The sequence below is a fragment of the Anomaloglossus baeobatrachus genome, chromosome 4, assembly GCF_048569485.1.
Source record: "Anomaloglossus baeobatrachus isolate aAnoBae1 chromosome 4, aAnoBae1.hap1, whole genome shotgun sequence".
In the NCBI taxonomy this organism is placed as follows: Eukaryota; Metazoa; Chordata; class Amphibia; order Anura; family Aromobatidae; genus Anomaloglossus; species Anomaloglossus baeobatrachus.
This window is the reverse complement of record NC_134356.1, coordinates 52,910,426-52,926,932: the sequence shown is the minus strand read 5'-3', so window position 1 is coordinate 52,926,932 and position 16,507 is coordinate 52,910,426. Positions and strand designations below refer to the sequence as shown.

Below are 16,507 nucleotides of genomic sequence, written 5' to 3'. Positions count from 1 at the left end.
TATATATACAGTGTATATACACACACAAGATATATATGTAATCTACTGTATATTACATAGTGTATTACATATTTACAATTTATTAGTTTTTTGTGTTCTAAAGTTGTATTCCAATAAATATTTTATGTTCTATCCAAATATCTTGATTATTGTATCATAAAGACAATTAAATGTCTGATGTTCACACTGTACTACAATAAATTTTTCACTTAAATATAAGCATTATACTAAATGTTATTATTTAGTAAAATATTCAGCACATTCTGCATTGCACTCCTGTCCCCAATTTATTATATATTTTAGGAGTCGGAGTCGGTGCATTTTATACCGACTCCAACTCCGACTCCGACTCCACCAAAATGAGCTCCGACTCCGACTCCGACTCCACGACTCCGACTCCGACTCCACAGCCCTGCAGGGCGCGGGATGAGTTGGGGCGAAGCGCCAGGATTGGCGCATCTAATGGATGCGCCACTTCTGGGGCGGCTGCGGCCTGCTATTTTTAGGCTGGGAAGAGTCCAATAACCATGGCTCTTCCCACCCTGAGAATACCAGACCCCAGCTGTCAGCTTCACCTTGGCTGGTGATCTAATTTGGGGGGACCCCACGTTATTTTTTTTTTTATTCTTTATTTATAAATAAAAAAAAAAACATGGGGAGCCCTCCAAATTGATCACCAGACAAGATGAAGCTGCCAGCTGTGGTTTGCAGGCTACAGCTGTCTGCTTTACCCTGACTGGCTATCAAAAATAGGGGGGACCCCACGCCATTTTTTTTTTTATTGGATAAATACTAAGCTAGGCACCCTTTAGTGCCACATGAAAGGTACTAAAGGTGCCAGCTTAGAATATGCAGGCGGGGGTGGGACGTTATATATATTTGACATCCATTCATCCATTGACGCTTTTTAGGCTGTGTGTCCACAATCAGGGTTTGCAGCGTTATGGGCGCTGAGTGTTTTCCCTGCGTCCATAACGCTGCGTTGTGCAGTAGAAGCACAGTGGAAGGATTTTTGGAGATCCCATGCCCACTGTGCTTCTTTTCTCCGCAGCATAAACTGACCGGTAGCGTGGCTTCCCGAGCCTCAGCATGTCAATTTATGCTGCGGAGACGAGAGTGTTCTCTGCAGGTAGCATAGAGCTCCACAGCAGCCTGAACCCAAATCGTGGGCATGGCCAGCTGCAGGAAGGCTGGCACTGTGTACTAGACGCCGTGTCGCTGGATCATGGCCACATAGCCTTAGGCCTCTTTCACACGTCAGTGATTCTGGGACGTTTGTGCTTTTTTTTAAACGTACCAGGATCACTGACATACGCAGACCCATTATAATGAATGGGTCTGCTCACACGTCAGTGATTTTTCACTGCACGTGTCTCCATGCGGCGTACCCGCGTGTGCGTGATTGCCGCACGGAGACATGTCCATTTTTTTCTGGCATCACTGATGTCCCACGGACCACGCAGTGGTGTGATCCGTGAAACACGTGCCAGAAAAAAAACGTGCTTTTAAAATAAAAAACATTTTAACTCACCCGGCTCCAGCGATGTCCTCTGCAGCCCGTCCTCCCTGTTCCTTCTGTGCCGGCTCATTATTGTCGCGCATATTCATGATGCACGACACAGCCGACCCGGAAGCAGCTGCTGCGGGGGTCAGCGCCAGCCGGATGCTGCACCGCGGGAGCGATCAGCACCATGGAGAGCGGGAGCGGGTGCAGGTGAGTTAATCTCTAAGTGCAATCACGGGCCACGGAGAACGGAGCCCGGATTGCACTTAGACAACCCACGTGTGCCGTGATTCACGGCACACGGAGGGACATGTGCGTGTTTTACACGCCAGTGAAAAACGTCAGTGTTTTTCACTGACGTGTGAAGCGGGCCTAAAAGTGAGAATATTGTTGCTACAGCAACATTTTGGGTGAAGTAGCTGTGGATTCAAAATGCTTAATATACTCCTGAATAAAATCCTTGATGGGTGCAGATTCCAAAATGGGGTCACTTGTGGGGGTTTTCTGACGTATAGGTACCTAAGGGGCTTGGTGCGCGAAGTTTATTTCAACTTTTCCAAAATTCAAATGGTGCTCCTTCCATTCCAAGCCCTCCCATTTATCCAAACAGAATGTGGAGAAGGAAATGACATCACAGGTTTTTTTTTCCAAAGGTCTGTGTTCAACCAACTTTATTATCACTGACAAGTCTTAAAAAACGCACCTAAAAAAACGCATGAAAAACGCATGCGTTTTCGATGCGTTGTTTCTCAAAAAGCATTGCTTACAATTCTCCCCTCTGCCAGAGGGTGCGTTTTTTTCCGCGCGGAAAAAAAGCAACGTGTGCACATACCCTTACACCATATGGTAAAACATATAATCCTGGTGTGTCTTTTGTCTTTTTTCTTTGTCCCCCTCCCCTCCTCCCCCTTACCTGCTATGCTCTTTACCTATCAGATAAATTGACTTTGATTTTTGATCTTAATAGTACCAAATGTGTACACCCACCCTTTTGTTAAATAAAAAAAGGGGGAGCAATTTGAAAATTTAGGGAGATATTCTATTTACAGGGGACTTTATGCCTGCACTGTCTGTAATTTTTTTTTTTTTTTTTTTTTTTTTTTTTTTTTTTTTGCTTCTGCTGTTGAGCAGTGTCGGTGTTCTGCTGGCATTCACAAGAAGTGAGTCGTGACAGGGGTCTCAATCGGACCCTGCGCTGTCATGAGATTTGGCGTCCCGTGATCTGATCGGGGAACAGCGCAATCCTCACTGGAACGAGTTAGATTGCACTGAGTTTTGACAGCGCGATCTAACGAATTAAAAGGCACAAGTGATCTGTTATCTGCGCATCTGCCTATCAGATCAGCAGACCTGCAGGGACCTAATGCAGGTTTGCACAAGCCTGCATTAAAGGAGGGAGGTGTGTGTAAAGGGGTAAATAATTTTGACAATTCGAAACCTTTCTAGCACAAATTATAGGGTTTAAAGTCTTCTGTGTTACTAAGGTTTGTGTGAGAAGTGTCAATAGCCCTTTAAATTGAACTCTTGCAATAAAAAGAAAATGCTGAGGCAAGATCACCCCTACAGAAGGGGTAGTGTTAAGCTAGTTTTAGAAGGCACCTTACCAGATTTAAAACCCATCTTCTTCTCATTGTAAATTTTGTTTTATTTTTTAAAATCCAGAATCGGATGAGGATGTAGATGAGCCGGAGGAGAGGCAGCAAACTCCAGAAGTAGGTGCCGCAGATGACAGCGCATACTACGATCAAACCGGGAAGTAAGTGGCACCCCTCCGCTTTGTTCTACCACCATAATCTGTAATCTTGTTCGAAACTAATAGTAATTTATTCCGGTCAATTTTTTTAGTAGTAATGACTTGGATGAACCACTGGAAGAGCAGATCGTAGAGGCCGAACCCGATCCTGAACCTGAACCAGAGCAAGATCCCGAGCCAGAGCTGATAGAAGAGAAATGTGAGCCTGTGTGTGATGATCCCACTCCAGAAGAGGAAGAGGTGGTGGAAAAGGGCCTGTCTCCTCTGCCGTCAGATCCCACACCGGCCGTACAAGAAGACTCAAAGGTAAGCGACATGAAGAGGAACTTCAGACGACGGTCCTGCTGCGGTTTTTATGGACTTCTAATTATTTTTATATATTAGGCATTCTCATGGGCATCTGTAACAAGCAAAAATCTCCCACCCAGCGGGGCCGTCCCAGTGTCAGGAATACCACCACATGTTGTCAAAGTTCAGCCATCGCAGGTAAGCAATATCTGTAGATCATGGACCGCTGCTCTGCCTTCACGTCACCCCCTAGGAGCGTAGGCAGCTGGTGAGGGACTACTTTGGTCACACAATTTTTATTTATTTTTTTAATTGTTAGCCCCGGCCTGAAGTTAAGACTGAAAACCAGACGTCACAGAGGCCTCCACAAAGAGTCAGAGAACAGAGGACCACGACGGCCCCTCCACGAGGTGGACCGAGGCCTGGTGAGTACACAGGTCAGGCCACAATCCTTTTCCTTACATTGGTTACACTTTATAAGTCCATTCCATTGTTTAATTTTTATATGATAAATAGAGCTGATCAAACTGGCAGCAAATCGGGACCGGCAGGCCCCTACTGAATTTTTTAAAAAGAAAAAACCCGGATCCGGTCCGGAACTTGCTACCCATATAAATCTACGTGAACCAGAATCTGGAGATTAAAAATGACGATAGAAGGGATACAGGGGTAGGAGAGCGTGCGGTGTACTCGCCAAACCTCGTGGCGGCAAGCTATTTCCAGGTCACACTATCCCTTCTGGAGCCGACAATTAACCCTCATTGAATATTCACTGCTTTCCCCGCCCACCAGCACATGTAATTGGCTGCAGTTAGATGCGCCCCCACCCTGAGTGTCAGCTGACTGCAACCAATCACAGGCGCTAGGATGGTCGGTGGGTGGCGAAAGCAGTGCAAGTGTCTGTGGTCAATATCATGGTGTAAAAATGAATAAATAAAACAATCAGCGCAAGGTCTCTGTATTCTGATACCAGCACAGATACGGCTGCTTTCACACATCCGGTTTTTGCAGTGCAGCTCAATCCGGCTCAAAAACCTATGCAACGGATGCGGCGAAAAAAACGGATCCTTTGCATAAGCTTTTTCCATGCGGCCCATCCGTTTTTTCGACGGATGCGGCTTGGTACTGAGCATGCGCAGTGCAAAAACCGCATCCTGTGCCCATAGGCTTGCATTGTAAATTGCGCCAGATCCGGCGCGAAGCATTTTTTTTCGCCGCACAAAAAAACGTGCCAGGCAACGTTCCATGCGGCCACTGCATGGGCTAAATATGCCGCATCCGGCAAAAAACGGACGCAAGGCCATGTGGCACAATAGGGCGCTAATGCAAGTCTATGCGATAAAAACTGCACCCGGCGGCAAAAAAAGTTGCGTTTTTTCTGCAGAGCGCCGTATTGTGCCGCTCAGCAAAAACCGGATGTGTGAAAGCAGCCTAAAGCCTACAGCTGCAGCCCCCCAGGTGTCGTGCTTTTATCATTCCTGTGTATCAAAATAAGGCCGGATTCACACACGTCATGTCACCTGGCAGCTGCACACTGTCCTGACGGGAGCGTGCATCTGCATGTATAAAATGCAGCTGCCTGCTTGTGTGTGGCTGCCAGGTGATGCAATGCGAGACTTGTGTGAGTGCACACTAAGGCTATGTGCCCAGGCTGCGGAAGATTTATGGAATTTGCCACGATTTTTTTCACAAATTCCGCAGATTTTTCAAAAATCCGCAGTACAGAGTCCCCAGCCATTTCTATGGCATTTTGGAACTGCTGTGCCCATGCTGCGTTTTTTTTTCCGCAGCGGAAATAATGCGGATGAGCATGTGAATTATTCCTGCGGATTTTTCCGCAGGGTCCCATACTTGCCTGCCTTGATAGAAGACACCGGAGGCACTTCCTCCGGTGGAGCCAGGAGCGGCAGCAGGAGGTGGTGGGCGGGGCCTGCACGAGCTCCAGTCATGTGACAGCCAGAGCTAGCTCAGGCCCGCCCACCTTCTCCTGTAAAGTGCTGACAGATACTGCCGGAGAGAATGTGCTGCGTGATGGAGGCAAGTATGAACTCCCCCGATCACTCCACTCCAGCAGTTGTTCTGCATTGAGGATGCAGTGCTGAAGCCATGGTACTGTATCCTCAATGCAGAATGCCCGCAGCATATCCGCAGGACATTCTGCAATACATCCGCAGCATGAAAACAGGCAGTTGTGCTGCGGTTTTCTGGGAGCTCCTGCGGATATATCCGCAGGACACTTTCCCCGTGGGCACATAGCCTAAGACTGTAGACCCACTTGCGCAAGTTTCGCATTGCATCACCCAGCACTGTTCCTCAATCGTCGCGATGGTTACCCGATTCACATCCTGTACCGGCGATCTATAAGAACCAGGAGGCCGGCGATGGAACGGAATGTGTGTGTATGGGCACAATAGGGGACCAGGATGGAACTTTGGACAAGTTGTGCAATGAATTGTCTGCACACAATGATTTCCTCTGGGAAATTTTGCTTTGCTAGATGAGTAACTTGGTTAACAAGCACAGTCCCAGAACGGATTGTTCTCGTTAACCAAGGTTCCACTGTTCATTAAAAAAAAGCTTTCTTTGTCGCTCCTAATTGGGAGACCCAGACAATTGGGTGTATAGCTATGCCTCCGGAGGCCACACAAAGTATTACACTAAAAGTGTAAAGCCCCTCCCCTTCAGCCTATACACCCCCCGTACTGCTACGGGCTCATCAGTTTTTATGCTTTGTGCGAAGGAGGTCAGACATCCACGCATAGCTCCACAGCTTAGTCAGCAGCAGCTGCTGACTATGTCGGATGGAAGAAAAGAGGGCCCATAACAGGGCCCCCAGCATGCTCCCTTCTCACCCCACTCTTGTCGGCGGTGTTGTTAAGGTTGAGGTATCCATTGCGGGTACGGAGGCTGGAGCCCACATGCTGCTTTCCTTCCCCATCCCTCAATTAGGGCTCTGGGTGAAGTGGGATCCCATCGGTCTCCAGGCACAGGAGACCGTGCTCCATCCACAGCTCCTGAGGACCCTGCTGGATAGGAGCCGAGTATCGTTCAGGGACATGGCCCTGCTACTTTGAGGTACTCTGTGTCCCCGTGGGGACCGCGCACAGCAACACTCCAGCATTGCTGGGTGTGCTAGTGCACCGGGGACAGCAGCGCTGGCTGCATTTGTGCCACTATACACTTCAGCGTCGCTGAGTGTATTTGTGTAGGGGGACTGCCGCGCTGACCGCCGTTGCCATGGTTATCACTGCGGCGCGGCTGGGACTGTTAGTGCGCCGGGGACTTCGGCGCCGACCGCGCTTATACGGCGGCCGCGCTTATAACTATAGTCCCCGGCTTCTGCGGCCTAGTCTCATTCTTTTCCCGCCCCCAGCCCTGCCAGTCAGGGGAAGGGCGGGACGCTGTACAGGACGGCAGCACTGAGGGCTGGAGCGTGCTTTGCATACTCCACCCCCCTCACTCTGCACAGTGGGGCACCAGTTCCCGCACTTTTCTGGGTCACGCCCACGGCTCCCTCCTCTCCCCAGGACGCTGGCAGCCATTCCTGTCAGCTCTGCTAACGCTGGAGAGGAGAGACAAGCTCAAAGAGACCCAGGCAGGAATTCTGGTGCCCACACAAACGCTTTGCGCAGGCGGTAAGCAGCACCTGTGGTGCTGGCCCCACTAGTGCAGAAGTGTATTTATAGTTTTATATGATTATAGTCTATACTTTACACTGTAGGGTGCACTGTTGATTTGTGGCTATTTTCTTCGGCGCTCCATTGGGAGACCCAGACGATTGGGTGTATAGCTACTGCCTCCGGAGGCCACACAAAGTATTACACTAAAAAGTGTAAGGCCCCTCCCCTTCTGCATATACACCCCCCGTGGATCATGGGCTGCTTCAGTTTTATGCTTTGTGCGAAGGAGGTCAGACATCCACGCATAGCTCCACAGCTTAGTCAGCAGCAGCTGCTGACTATGTCGGATGGAAGAAAAGAGGGCCCATACTAGGGCCCCCAGCATGCTCCCTTCTCACCCCACTTTTGTCGGGTGTTTGTTAAGGTTGAGGTACCCATTGCGGGTACGGAGGCTGGAGCCCACATGCTGTTTTCCTTCCCCATCCCCCCTCGGGGCTCTGGGTGAAGTGGGATCTTACCGGTCTCCAGGCACTGAGACCGGGCTCCATCCACAGACCCAGAGAACCTGCTGGATATGGAGCTGAGTATCGTCAGGGACAGGGCCCTGCTACATTAAGGTACTCTGTGTCTCCGTACACATCGCGCACACACACACCAGCATTGCTGGGAGTGATAGTGCGCCGGGGACAACAGCGCGGAGCGCTTGTGCTATTATTCACTGCAGCTTAGCTGAGTGAATTTGTGTTAGAAACTGCCGCGCCGGCCGCTGCGGGGTGTTTTACACTGTGGCGCGGCTGGGACTTGTGGTGCGCCGGGGACTTCCGCGCTGGCCGTGCATAGGACGGCCGCGCTTATTACTCGAGTCCCCGGCTTTGCGGCCTAGTTTTCACTTCGTTCCCGCCCCCAGCCCTGCCAGTCAGGGGAGGGGCGGGACGCTGTACAGACAGTCAGCGCCGAGAGCTGGAGTCTGCTTTGCATTCTCCAGCCCCCTTCACTGGACACAGTGGGACGCCAGTTTCCCGCTCTTGTCTGGGGCACGCCCACGGCCCGCCCCTCTTCACAAGACGCCGGCAGCCATTCCTGCACGCCGTCTGGGCTGGAGAAGGGAGACAAGCTCTGGGCAACCAGTCACAGGATTCGGGCGACCACACACCCGCCTTTGGGCGGGCGGTAAGCAGCACCTGAAGTGCTGACCCCACTAATGCCATTTGTACTTTATGCCTAGATGGCTAGACTACAGCAGCAAAAAGCAAGGGTGCTAAGGCACAGGCTTTCTAGGCTGCTTGTATTGCATGTGCTGAAGTGTTCATTTGTACTTTATGCTGGTATGCTATACACTGCACTGTACGGTCGCTATTCTTGGCTATATACTCCTAGATGGCTGGACAACAGCAGCAAAAAAGCAAGGGTGCTAAGGCACAGGCTTTCTATGCTGCTTGTACTGCATGTGCTGAAGTGTTCATTTGTACTTTCTGCTTGTATGCTATACATTGCACTGTACGGTCGCTATTCTTGGCTATATGCTTCTAGATGGCTAGACAACAGCAGCAAAAAAAAAAAAAGAAAGGGTGCCAAGGCACAGGCTTTCTATGCTGCTTGTACTGCACGTGATACTGTTCCACACGGCAGGTTCCACGGTGCCCATTGTGTGCAATGCTCCCCTGTAGCACTTGGTCAGCCGGGGTCTCTGCTAGAGGTGGCTAAAGGAACCACCTGTGAACCCTGTCCAGGGACAGGGACTGAGTTGCAGTTTCGGCTGATAGGTCTGTGACTGTGACTAACATCTTAGAGACTTTGCAGTCCAGACAGACCATGGGCAATGTTGATACGCACTCATTTGGAACAAATCAGTGCTCCGGGGGGGTCCCATGCATCCCAGGGCGCAGGCTCTGACACGGACGACAGTCCCAGACAGTCTAAGCGAGCTCGCTGGGAGCGGCACTCGGCTTCATCACTGGTTAGGGTCCCAGCGGGACTCTCTGTATGATGAGGCAGACGTAGCTGATCAGGACTCTGATCCTGAGACCGCTCTCAATCCGGATACTCCGGATGGTGACGCCATAGTGAATGATCTTCTAGCGTCCATCAAGGGAATGTTGGATATTTCTCCCTCAGCTCCTCCGGTGGAGGAGTCAGCTTCACAGCAGGAGAAATCCCTTTTCAGTATCTCAAGCGTATATTGAGTACTTTTCTGGCCACTCTGGCTTCAGAGAAGCAATCCGGAAACACCACACTTATCCAGATAAGCGTTCTCCAATCGTATTAAGGATGCACGTTATCCTTTTTTCTCCCTGACGTGGTCAAGCGCTGGACCCAGTGTCCAAAGGTGGATTCCCCTATCTCCAGGCTTGCGGCTAGATCCATAGTTGCAGTGGAAGATGGGACTTCACTTAAAGATGCCACTGACAGACAGATGGTCCTCTGGTTGAATTCTGTCTATGAAGCTATCGGCGTGTCGGTTGCTCCGGCATTCGCAGCCGTATGGGCATTCCAAGCTTTTTCAGCTGGTCTTGCGCACGTGGACACTGTCACATGTACATCTGTGCCGCAGATGGCGTCCTTAACCTCGCAATGTCTGCATTGCGACTTACGCTATTAATGCTGTCCTGCACTCTACGAGCCGTACGTCAGTGGCGTCCGCCAACTCCGTGGTTTTACGCAGAGCCTTGTGGTTGAGGGAATGGAAAGCAGATTCTGCTTCCAAAAAAGTGCTTAACCAGTTTGCCGTTATCTGGTGACAGGCTGTTTGGTGAGCGATTGGATGAAATCATTAAACAGTCTAAGGGTAAGGACTCTTCCTTACACCAGCCCAGATCAAACAACACCTCAACAGAGGAAGGGACAGTCGAGGTTTCGGTCCTTCCCAGGCTCGGGCAGGTCCCAATTGTCCTCGTCCAAAAGGACTCAAAAAGCTCAGAGAGGCGCAGATTCCTGGCAGGCTCAATCACGCCCAAGGAAGGCAGCCGGAGGAACCGCTACCAAGGCGGTTTCCTCATGACGTTCAGCTCTCTCTCTCCACATCCGCGGTCGGTGGCAGACTCTCCCGCTTTGGCGACATTTAGCTGCCACAGGTCAAAGACCGGTGGGTGAGAGACATTTTGTCTCACGTGTACAGGATAGAGTTCTGTTCTCGTCCTCCGACTAGATTTTCAGAACTTCCTCACCTCCTGACCGAGCCGATGCTCTTCTGCAGGCAGAAGGAGTGGTAATCCCTGTTCCTCCTCAGGACCAAGATACGGTTTTTACTCCAATCTGGTTGTGGTACCAAAAAACGACGGCTCTTCCGTTCCGTTTTGGACCTAAACCTGCTCAACAAGCACGTGAAAACCAGGCGGTTCCGGATGGAATCCCTCCGCTCCGTCATTGCCTCCATATCTCAAGGAGATTTCCTAGCGTCAATAGACATCAGGATGCTTATCTCCACGTGCCGATTGCTCCAGAGCACCGGTGTTGGCTACGATTCGTTATTGAAGACGAGCATCTTCAGTTCGTAGCCCTGCCCTTCGGTCTGACGACAGCCCCACGGCTTTTCACAAGTTCATGGCAGCAGTGGGAGTAGTCCTGCACTCTCAGGGTCACTCTGTGATCCCTTACTTGGACGATCTACTTGTCAAGGCACCCTCTCAAGAGGCATGCCAACACAGCCTGAACGTGGCGCTGGAGACTCTCCAGAGTTTCGGGTGGATCATAAACTTTTCAAAGTTAAATCTGACACCTACCCAATCGCTGACATATCTTGGCATGGAGCTTCACACTCTCTCAGCGATCGTGCAGCTCCCGCTGGACATACAGCGTTCACTACAGACGGGGGTGCAGTCTCTCCTTCAAGGCCAGTCACACCCCTTAAGACGCCTCATGCAGAGGCAGTCCTTTTCGCGCAGTTTCATCTGCGTCCACTTCTATAGGACATTCTTCACCAATGGGATGGGAAGTCAACGTCCCTAGACAGGAACGTACCCCTTTCTCAGACGGGCAAGGACTCTCTTCAGAGGAGTCCACCCCTCAGATCAATGTTCTGGAAATCTGGGCAGGGTATCTTGCCCTGCAAGCCTTCCAGCAGAGGCTGGAAGGCAAACAGATCCGAACTCAGCCGGACAACTTCACAGCGGTGGCATACATCAACCACCAAGGCGGAACACGCAGTCGGCAAGCCTCCCAGGAAGTCCGGCGGCTTCTGATGTGGGTCGAAGACAGAGCATACACCTCACATCCCGGGCGTAGAAAACTGGGAAGCAGGCTTCCTCAGTCGCCAGGGCATGGACGCAGGGGAATGGTCTCTGCACCCGGACGGGTCTCAAGAAATCTGTCGCCGCTGGGGGAGGCCAGACGTCGACCTAATGGCGTCTCGGCACAACAACAAGGGCCCGATTTTCATGGCGCGGTCTCACGATCAAAGAGCTCTGGCGGCAGGCGCCTTAGTTCAGGATTGGTCGCAGTTCCAGCTACCCTATGTGTTTCCCCCTCTGACACTGTTGCCCAGAGGGCTACGCAAGATCAGCTCCGATTGCCGCCGCGCCATCCTCGTCGCCCCAGACGGGCCGAGGAGGTCGTGGTACCTGCATCTGTGGCATCTCACGGTCGGCCAACCGTGGGCACTACCAGACCGGCCAGACTTACTGTCCCAAGGGCCGTTTTTTCCATCTGAATTCTACAGCCCTGAACCTGACTGGTGGCTATTGAGTCCTGGATCCTAGCGTTTTCAGGATTATCTCAAGACGTCATTGTCACCATGATACGGGCTAGGAAGCCGACGTCTGCCGAGATCCACCACAAGACGTGGAAGATATTCTTATCTTAGTGCTCTGCTCAGGGAGTGTCTCCCTGGACATTTGCATTGCCTACTTTTCCTTCCTTCCTGCAATCTGGTTTGGGAAAAGGTTTGTCGCTCGGCTCCCTTAACGGACGAGTCCCAGCGCTGTCTGTATTTTTTTCAGAAGCGCATAGGGCGACTTCCTCAGGTACGCACGTTCCTGCAGGGGGTTTGTCACATTGTCCCTCCGTACAAGAGGCCGTTAGACCCATGGGATCTGAACAGGGTACTAATTGCTCTCCAGGAGCCGCCCTTTGAGCCTCTGAGGGATGTTTCACTTTCTCGACTTTCACAGAAAGTGGCCTTTTTGGTAGAGGTCACGTCTCTTCAGAGAGTGTCCGAGCTCGCAGCGCGGTCATCCAAAGCTCCCTTCTTGGTGTTTCACCAAGACAAGGTAGCGCTGCGCCTGATCCGGGGTTTCTCCCTAAGGTGGTATCCCCCTTTTCATCTCAGTCAGGATATCTCCTTACCTTCCTTTTGTCCTCATCCAGTTCATCGATATGAATTGGATTTGTATTTGTTGGATCTGATGAGAGCATTCAGAATCTACATTTCCCGCACGGCGCCCTTGCGCCGCTCGGATGCACCCTTTGTACTTGTCGCTGGTCAGCGCAAAGGGTCGCAGGCTTCCAAATCCACCCTGGCTCGATGGATCAAGGACCCAGTTCTTGAAGCCTACCGTTCTGCTGGGCTTCCGGTTCCATCAGGGCCGAAGGCCCATTCTACCAGAGCCGTGGGTGCGTCCTGGACATTACGGCACCAGGCTACGGCTCAGCAGGTGTGCCAGGCGGCTACCTGGGCGAGTCTGCACACCTTCACCAAGCGTTATCAGGTGCATGCCTACGCTTAGGCGGATGCCAGCCTAAGTAGAAGATTCCTGCAGGCGGCGGTTGCCTCCATGTAGGGAAGGGCTGTTTTTACAGTCCAAACTTGAGGTATTAATTTACCCACCCAGGGACTGCTTTTGGACGTCCCAATCGTCTGGGTCTCCCAATGGAGCGCCGAAGAAGAAGGGAATTTTGTTACTTACCGTAAATTCCTTTTCTTCTAGCTCCAATTGGGAGACCCAGCACCCGCCCCTGTTCCTTCGGGATTTTTTTTTGGTTGTTCGGGTACACATGTTGTTCATGTTGAATGGTTTCAGTTCTCCGATGTTCCTTCGGATTGAATTGTTTAACCAGTTATTGGCTTTCCTCCTTCTTGCTTTTGCACTAAAACTGAAGCAGCCCGTGATCCACGGGGGGTGTATATGCAGAAGGGGAGGGGCCTTACACTTTTTAGTGTAATACTTTGTGTGGCCTCCGGAGGCAGTAGCTATACACCCAATCGTCTGGGTCTCCCAATTGGAGCTAGAAGAAAAGGAATTTACGGTAAGTAACAAAATTCCCTTCTACCCTCCTGTATTGCTCAGAGGAGACAACATACTATGCTGCCTGTGCAGCATGTACGGCTATACTGCCGGCAGGTTCCACTGACCCTCATTGTGTGCAATGCTCGGCCCCTGTGGCACTTTCTCAGCCGGAGCATCTGCTAGGGGTGGCCCAGGGAGAACCACCTGTTAACACTGTCCAGGTGACGGGGACGGAGTTTGCAGTTTTTACTGAAAGACTTTCTGAGACTATGGCTAAGATATTAGAAGCCTTGCAGTCCAGGCCGGCATCTCAAGCCAGGGGCACTGTGGTATCATTGTCCCCTGGTTCCCCTCAGTTGGAACAGCAATGTCTTCCCGGGGTGTCTCATGGATCCCAGGGTGAGGTCTCTGACACGGACCGCAGCCCCAGACCGACTAAGCGAGCTCGCTATGAAATTCCCTCGACATCATCACAATGTTCAGGGTCTCAGCGAGAGGACTCTCTGTATGATGAAGCGGAGGTAGCTGATCAGGATTCTGATCCTGAAGCCGCTCTCAACCTTGATACTCCTGATGGGGACGCCATAGTGAATGATCTTATTGCGTCCATCAATGAAATGTTGAATATTTCTCCCTCAGCTCCTCCAGTGGAGGAGTCAGCTTCTCAGCAGGAGAAATTCCGTTTCAGGTTTCCCAAGCGTACAAAGAGTATGTTTCTGGACCACTCTGACTTCAGAGAGGCAGTCCAGAAACACCGAGCTTATCCAGATAAGCGTTTTTCCAAGCGCCTTAAGGATACACGTTACCCTTTTCCCCCTGACGTGGTCAAGGGCTGGACTCAGTGTCCCAAGGTGGATCCTCCAATCTCCAGACTTGCGGCTAGATCCATAGTTGCAGTGGAAGATGGAGCTTCACTCAAGGATGCCACTGACAGACAGATGGAGCTCTGGTTGAAATCCATCTATGAAGCTATCGGCGCGTCTTTTGCTCCAGCATTCGCAGCCGTATGGGCACTCCAAGCTATCTCAGCTGGTCAGGCGCAAATTGACGCACTCACGTACGTCTGCGCCGCAGGTGGCGTCCATAACCTCTCAAACGTCGGCATTCACGTCCTACGCTATTAATGCCGTCCTGGACTCTGCGACCCGTACGGCGGTTGCAGCCGCCAATTCGGTGGTAATACGCAGGGCCTTGTGGCTGCGGGAATGGAAGGCAGATTCGGCTTCCAAAAAGTGCTTAACTGGATTGCCATTTTCTGGCGACCGTTTGTTTGGTGAGAGATTGGATGAAATCATCAAACAATCCAAGGGAAAGGAAACATCCTTACCCCAAGCCAAACCAAAAACACCCCAACAGAGGAGGGGACAGTCGAGGTTTCGGTCCTTTCGGGGTGCGGGCAGGTCACAATTCTCCTCGTCCAAAAGGCCTCAGAAGGATCAGAGGAACTCCGACGCATTGCGGTCTAAATCACGCCCTAAAAAGACCGCCGGAGGTGCCGCTACCAAGGCCGCTTCCTCATGACTTACGGCCTCCTCACACCGCATCCTCGGTCTGTGGCAGGCTCTCCCGCTTTTGCGACACCTGGCTGCCACAAGTAAAAGACCGTTGGGTGAGAGACATTTTGTCTCACGGTTACAGGATAGAGTTCAGCTCTCGTCCTCCGACTCGATTCTTCAGAACATCTCCGCCTCCCGAGCGAGCCGAGGCTCTTCTGCAGGCGGTGGGCATTCTGAAGGCAGAAGGAGTGGTGGTCCCGGTTCCTCTTCAGCAACAGGGTCACGGTTTCTACTCCAACCTGTTTGTGGTTCCAAAGAAGGACGGGTCCTTCCGTCCTGTTTTGGACCTAAAACTGCTCAACAAACACGTAAGGACCAGGCGGTTCCGGATGGAATCCCTCCGCTCCGTCATCGCCTCAATGTCCCAAGGAGATTTCCTAGCATCGATCGATATCAAGGATGCTTATCTCCACGTACCAATTGCTCCAGAGCATCAGCGCTTCTTGCGCTTCGCCATAGGAGACGAACACCTTCAGTTCGCGGCACTGCCGTTCGGCCTGGCGACAGCCCCAAGGGTTTTCACCAAGGTCATGGCTACAGTAGTTGCGGTCCTCCACTCTCAGGGTCACTCAGTGATACCTTACTTAGACGATCTGCTGGTCAAGGCACCCTCTCAAGAGGCATGCCAACACAGCCTCAACGTTACTCTGGAGATTCTCCAGAGTTTCGGGTGGATCATCAATTTTCCAAAGTCAAATCTGACACCGGTCCAATCACTGACATATCTTGGCATGGAGTTTCATACTCTTCCAGCGATAGTGAAGCTTCCGCTGGACAAACAGCGTTCACTACACACAGGGGTACAATCTCTCCTTTAAGGTCGGTCACACCCCTTGAGGCACCTCATGCACTTCCTGGGGAAGATGGTGGCAGCAATGGAAGCAGTCCCTTTCGCGCAGTTTCACCTGCGTCCTCTTCAATGGGACATCCTACGCAAGTGGGACAGGAGGCCGACGTCCCTAGACAGGAACGTCTCCCTCTCTCAAGCAACCAAAGCTTCCCTTCGGTGGTGGCTTCTTCCCACCTCATTATCGAAAGGGAAATCCTTCCTACCCCCATCCTGGGCGGTGGTCACGACGGACGCGAGCCTGTCAGGGTGGGGAGCAGTTTTTCTCCACCACAGGGCTCAGGGTACGTGGACTCAGCAAGAGTCCTCACTTCAGATCAATGTTCTGGAGATCAGGGCAGTGTATCTTGCCCTAAAAGCGTTCCAGCAGTGGCTGGAAGGCAAGCAGATCCGAATTCAGTCGGACAACTCCACAGCGGTGGCTTACATCAACCACCAAGGTGGGACACGCAGTCGGCAAGCCTTCCAGGAAGTCCGGAGGATTCTGCTGTGGGTGGAAGCCACAGCATCCACCATATCCGCAGTTCACATCCCGGGCGTAGAAAACTGGGAGGCAGACTTTCTCAGTCGCCAGGGCATGGACGCAGGGGAATGGTCCCTTCACCCGGACGTGTTTCAGGAGATCTGTTGCCGCTGGGGGATGCCGGACGTCGACCTAATGGCGTCACGGCACAACAACAAGGTCCCAACATTCATGGCTCGATCTCAAGATCACAGAGCTCTGGCGGCAGACGCCTTAGTTCAGGATTGGTCGCAGTTTCAGCTTCCTTATGTGTTT

General features: G+C 51.6%; 1 protein-coding gene across 6 annotated transcripts in view; it reads left to right on the top strand.

Moving 5' to 3' along the window:
- Positions 1-16,507, top strand: part of G3BP1 (G3BP stress granule assembly factor 1) — a 111,442-nt gene that overhangs the window by 53,085 nt on the left and 41,850 nt on the right. For 2 of the 6 annotated variants that reach the window (XM_075344327.1, XM_075344323.1), the window contains exons 6-9: positions 3,167-3,260; positions 3,350-3,563; positions 3,642-3,743; positions 3,865-3,970. In XM_075344327.1, the coding sequence (XP_075200442.1) occupies positions 3,167-3,260; positions 3,350-3,563; positions 3,642-3,743; positions 3,865-3,970 (516 nt within the window). Of the gene's footprint in view, positions 1-3,166; positions 3,261-3,349; positions 3,564-3,641; positions 3,744-3,864; positions 3,983-16,507 lie in introns of all 6 variants that reach the window. The other 4 variants (XM_075344324.1, XM_075344329.1, XM_075344328.1 and 1 more) reach the window with 3 other exon arrangements.